This window comes from Montipora capricornis, chromosome 5 (genome assembly GCF_036669925.1).
Source record: "Montipora capricornis isolate CH-2021 chromosome 5, ASM3666992v2, whole genome shotgun sequence".
In the NCBI taxonomy this organism is placed as follows: Eukaryota; Metazoa; Cnidaria; class Anthozoa; order Scleractinia; family Acroporidae; genus Montipora; species Montipora capricornis.
The window spans coordinates 3,553,894-3,559,893 of NC_090887.1; the positions used below are offsets into that span (position 1 = coordinate 3,553,894).

The 6,000-nt window shown below is 40.1% G+C and overlaps 1 protein-coding gene across 1 annotated transcript in view; it reads right to left on the reverse strand.

The window, feature by feature from the left end:
* Window positions 1-6,000, reverse strand: part of LOC138049142 (uncharacterized) — a 28,699-nt gene that overhangs the window by 2,922 nt on the left and 19,777 nt on the right. The window contains exons 4-7 of the mRNA XM_068895291.1: window positions 5,762-6,000; window positions 2,264-2,362; window positions 2,067-2,179; window positions 1,935-1,953 (exon numbers count right to left, since the gene is read on the reverse strand). The exon at window positions 5,762-6,000 is cut by the window's right edge and continues 986 nt beyond it. Of these exons, the coding sequence (XP_068751392.1) occupies window positions 1,935-1,953; window positions 2,067-2,179; window positions 2,264-2,362; window positions 5,762-6,000 (470 nt within the window). The remainder of the gene's footprint in view (window positions 1-1,934; window positions 1,954-2,066; window positions 2,180-2,263; window positions 2,363-5,761) is intronic.

The following is a 6,000-nucleotide window of genomic DNA, read 5'->3' on the forward strand; positions in this document are numbered from 1 at the left end:
CAAATCAGGGGCATCCAGGATTTTCCTTAGGAGGGGGTGCACTACTAAAGAATGGCGTAGCTGACTGGTGACGTTTTTTTTTAAATGCAGAATACCAGTTGTATTAGAAAGGGGTTTCGCATTTCGCACCCCCTGCACCCTCCCCCTAGATCCACCCTGCAAACCAAGAACGGCAAACCCAATTAATTTCAGTGGTGAAGAAAAAAGGTATGTTTAACAATGAGACTGTGCATGCTTGGTTGGCACATTTCTGTTTTGGGGCCCGTTTTTCGAAAGTCCCGGTAAGTACCCGATAAATTTTCGGGTGTTCTCAAATCTCCAGTTAATTTGTATCCCGTTTTTTTCCCGATAACTTTCTCGGTAATTTACGGGAGCTTTCGAGCTCCCGTTAAGTTTACGGGTAACATCATTTTGTTACATCAAAACAAAATGGCTGCCGGATGTGGACATTTTTTAACGCAGTTTGTCATCCAAGGACATAGCGAGGGAGGCCTTTACTGAGCCATATGACCGATATGGAAGTCGTCAAGAGGAAGATTAAATAGGCTGGTTGAAAGGTGTATTGTAAAGAAGATCTAGAGAGAAACAGCAATGCGCGGAGACTCAGGTAAACCAATACAGGCTCATAGTCAAGACGTACCCACCCACTTTCGGTGGCGAAAAACTAAAAATAATAATATATTAAACTACGATGGAATCGGCAATAAAGCCAGCCTCAACTAAAACACGCACTGCGGTTTGTTTTGGCGTGAGTCTACTCTTTTCACATCTAAAAGATTCGTAGCACCTTAATGAAGGCAAGAACTGCAGCATTTCCAGCAAAAAAACAAATGAAATGTTGTTTTAAAAAAATCGAAATAAATAAATGGTATGCAAGCTACTGGCAGGGAGGATTTGGAGAGGAGAAACGATCGGCCATCACAAAACACACCCAGCTAAATGCTACATTTTTGTCTGAAACAGCAAACAGGAAATTGACTCCTTGCGTAAGAATAAAACATACTTGTTTTCGATAAAGAAAGGAATTTATTGGTTGGGTTCAAACTCGACAAATCCCATCAATTAATGCTCATCAAACTTCGAAATTCTTTGCGTACGTTGTTCCCACGGCGGTCCGCTTGATCTCTTTGTTTTGTTTTGGTGGTGTTTAAGCGTGACAATAAATTCATGTTTATTTATCTTTCAGGCAACTGTGACCCCATTTTACCCTACAGCTGGCTTTCCCAGAGTGATTGGAGAAATTGATGGCTCGCTCAGGTTTAAAACCAACGATGGAAGAAGCACAAGTTGACATCATCACTTCGAACGCTATCTTTGTTTACATCGTAGCGGACGGTTTGGAAACTGGATGATACAAGTTTCAACAGCCAATCAGACAAAAGTCTCCTTTGTTATTGTAATCTGAGAAGCGACAAATATATTTCCAAATATATTTCCTCTTTCAATTCGCTATGTGTCTGAGCTGGAGCAAATATTAATAACTGATGGGCTTTTTGGGTAATTAATCTTCAAAAATAGTAAATTATTAGAAAAGCAACGAGCGGTTGGACTTACTTTGGGATGATGATACTGTATCAATATACAGTACTTACAGGAGCCCATTACTAGGAGCCTCCATATGCAGTAGATCCTAGAGTCAACCTTTGCGTGTATCTTTCCATTTTTAGAACGAACACTTGAGCATGAGACTGCATTTACATAAATTTACATCAATTTGCTCGATTTAAATACAGTTTTACTGCTTCATTTGTCTTCGTTAGACAATGACTTTACTCTGATTGGCCTTTTAAACTGAACAGTGCGTGCAGAGCCGAGGAACTCAAGGCGTTCTAAACATAGAAAGATACAGGCAAAGGTTGACTCATAAGGACGTGTATGAGAGAGGCAAGCTCCTACTCATGGGCTCCTGGTACTTACTAACAGCAATGTCTTACCTTGTGGTCGATCTGGATCCTTCAAAAAATAAAAAAATATACATATAAATTGGTAAAATGGGAAGACATCAATCAAACTGAAAAAGTGCAATAATTTTAGTTTTAAACATAACATTTTTTTCACAATTTTACCTTCGCTGGCAAAGTTTGGTATGTTCGGTCCTTAGTGATGGACAATTTCCGGAAAAGTGCTTCACGTATTGAGCTACTTCTGAAACGTTTTCTCTCATGTCCACCCTCTTCTCCTAAGGATACGACAATTGCTCATTACGTATCTTAAACTTTCAAGTATGCACTTAAAAATCGGTTAAAAATTAGTCATCACATACCTTTTCTGCCTGGCTTTCCATCACGGCTTTCAGAAGTTAAAGACAGAGCGTGATTGTCCTGTGCAGAATCTAAAAGGCTTTCAGTCGTACTGTTACTTGCTGCAACAATTCAAACATAAATTCAAAGATTATACTTTTTTTATGTTAACTTTAATTTGACTTAAGGGAGTGGCACTTGACTACAGAAAGACAATGGTTGCTAAGGATGGACGCATGGATGGTTCTATGAAGTAACTTTCAATGGAAATCTGACATCATTTCAATCTGAGGGCCCTTGCGCAACTAGTTCCAGTCCTCCACTGTCCATATCAGTAAACAGAAAAACAAAAAAATAAAAATAAAAAAGGGTAAAAGCTTCCAAGAAACGAATGGACAAGGCAGTTTTTTACCGGATGGAAAACGACCTATCATTTTTCGAAAACTGTAGCATGGAATTTCTATTTGACAAAGGTTGGATTTGAGATTAAGCATCGTTTTAGGCCTAATAAGTTATTGCTCCTAATCTCAGTCTTAATCTGAATCCTAATCTTAATCTCAATGAATTAGGCCTAATTAGGCTTGAAACGATATTTAAACTCAAATCCAACCTTTGTCGGTTAGTATTCAATGTATGGTGGGGTCACACATGATGTTTTAGTGTTTCGTTTTGCTGTTTCGCTGCTTCGCTGTTTCGTTTTTGGTAACCCCCCTCGCCACGGCGGATGTTGCATCGCTTTACCCAATGTTGACACAAAGAACGCGCAGTAGGTGAATAATTTCATTGGTCTTGACCAGTTCGCGTACCGCAAAGGCCTCAATACGACTATGGCTTTAATTAAGTGTCAACATGTTTGGCTGAAATGGCTTGATTCAGGTTTTGACTATGTTAGAATTTTATAGCAATAGCAATTCAGCAGCCAATGAGTTTCCGAGTCTATTGTTGAATGGACAACTGTTAAACTTCAAGAAAAGCTGGAAGATGCATCTTAAATGCAAATCCACTAAGGCTAAATTACCAGTCCCTCTGACCTTTACAAAACGGAAACCCAGTCTGAAGATGCTGGGTGTAACATTTCAGTCCGATCCGTGTAACTGAGATTTACATCTAGACGATATCCTATCGAAAGCTAGCAGCCGTCTGTATATCTCACGTGTTTGTAAATTCTATGGATTACCGTTGGATCATCTTCATCTTCTTTTCATTAGTCTTAATTTACCTATATTTACATATGCTGTGGAAGTATGGGGCTACGTGTATTATCATAAGTACTTACATGTAAGTCGTATTGACAGATGACCCCCTGCCACCAGAACGAACTATGGTTACGTTACGTAAGAGGCGTCACAACTATATCATCCTGTTTGTCAGAGCTGAGCGTTTCAAGAGAACTTTTGTAAATAGATGTTTGTTCTCTAGTTAGTTACTTGTCTGTGTGACTTAATTTATATCATTGTAACTAAACACGTTTGTTGTTTAGAGCGTTTTAATGAAGACCATTATTATTATTATTATTATTATTATTATTATTATTATTATTATTATTATTATTATTATTATTATTATTATTATTAAATGGTACAATAGCGAGCCATACATTTACAAGAGCTAAACACACTCTTACAATACGATCGATCATTGCAACCTGGGCATGTAGTGCCGGCCCATGAGGATTACACGCAAGAAAGTAGGAAGGCAGTGTACCTTCTAAAATAGTATACTGCCGGTTTGCTTACAATTTTTACCGCTTTTTTAGGTGTAAGTTGACCGGAGCAACTTTATTTACAACTGCACGCTTGAGTGATTGACAGCTTTATTACAGTCTCTTCTTTTAATTGTCAATTATTGTGGCGTGACATGTAACTGGATGCTCAACAGAAAGTGGGCAGCTACCAAGAAAAGGTTGGTTTTCGGGCGGGCGGTTTTTCTCTCCGCTATTCCCACTCCCCATCCCGTAATTTTGTGACCCGGCCCAGACCTACCCCACGCTCTTCCAATATGGCGACTCATGCGTGGTTCGTGGCGACAATGTTACGTGAGACTGTAGCAATAGATACAGTGAATCTTTCGGCCAAGTCTTGAAATGGCATATTTAATCTCAGCTTCATAAGCACCAAAACAAATTCTTGAAATTTGTTAACGTTTGAGTGCGGCGATTAACGTGAGGTGCAACCTGTTCAAACACTACCATGAGAATTTCGTACGACGAAAGTCCAGTGTAAAATAGCACCCTTTCCTCTGACGTGAAAAACTCCCTGTCTGGAGTTTGATATCCGCTTCTTTTTGAGATGAGGTCGTCGAACTCTTCTGGCTGAGTTTCACTTGATTCCCTGTACAGATAATCAAACGCCTGTGTTTGGGTTTCAGCATCCACATCAGGCAATTCATGATTGCTTGCTTTCCTTTGGAGATGAGCAAGCGGCTTCTGTCTGAGTTTCACCACTAATGCCTGATGTGGAGGCCACATTCTCATCCTGGTGCGATTCAAGTGTTTCGCTTGCAAAGGCCGAGAAGGCGTCTTCAGGCTCCATCTCCACATTTGCTGCAGCAGCATACTGTTCTTCTCAGGTACCTCTGTGTTTTCAGAAAAATCGAGAAGAGCGATTGGTGTGCCGCTTGCATTAACACGCTTACCCTTCGAGTTCCTGTCGCTCTGTTTCGACGCGCATTCGCTCTTTCAGGCCTTTCTTGTGCCACCCTCAGATTCCTCTCTCTGTATTCCTTTTTCCAGGTCCAGTGTTCGAATCCAGTCAACATTATGCTTGTCCCAATGCTTAGCAGGGCTATCTGACGCAAAGTGGTGGCCACAAACTCGTTCACTTTGTAAGACATTTTTGTATCCGGTATCACCTCGACTAATCGCCGAATTCCACCTCTCTCGCCTTGTTGTCGTCAGTTCCTCCATCTGTTCACCTTGATTTTTAATCACAGAAGGAATACGAAACATTCCTACATGTATACGATTTTTATTGCCGGTTTTTTGTTCCACAACCGACTACAATGCATAAAACCGTGACTGCGTCTCTTACTAGTTTCTGCTTTGTTTATATCCGAGGGACTCCAACCAGGCGGAAAACCAAGAATTGACTAATGTGCATATGTGGGTTGAAATTTGATATGGGAGCAGTTTTCATAACGATGACAGCAATTCTTGCTGTTTAGTCATTCTGGTGTGACATAAAGTTAATTTGGAAAGCCAACAAAATTTCTTTAAATTTATCCACTGCGCATTTAGGTGGATTTCTACGTTCTTGACCAAATTTAGGCAACAATTATTTACAAGCAAGAAGCTATTTAAGAAGTAAATAGGTGTTTCGTTTCCAGACTGATAATTAGTTAGGGTGTTTAGGAATGACTACAAAAATTTGAGGAGGACAAACTCCTACCAAAGGCAACCCAGTTTACGCTCACGGAGCATCTAGTCTTGAACAAAAAACAGTTTGTCTGTTTCACCCTAGAAACAATTCATGTTCATATAAACCCTTTCCCAAATGTATCAAGTAACAAGTCATTTCACTTACCAAGAACGCTATCAAGCATCCTTCTTACAAGTTCACCACACTGTTTCTCCCAACTGTACTCCTCAGTATACTGGATGCGAAGATGTTCCGTCTCTTTTAGCCGAACATCCCTCCGCTTTTTACGGACACTTTTAATTGCCTTGGCCCATTGTCTAGGATCTTCGGAATATAGTACACAGCTTGAACCATGTGGCACATGCTCCAGAGCATCTCCTAAACCAGAATTACCACTAACAAGA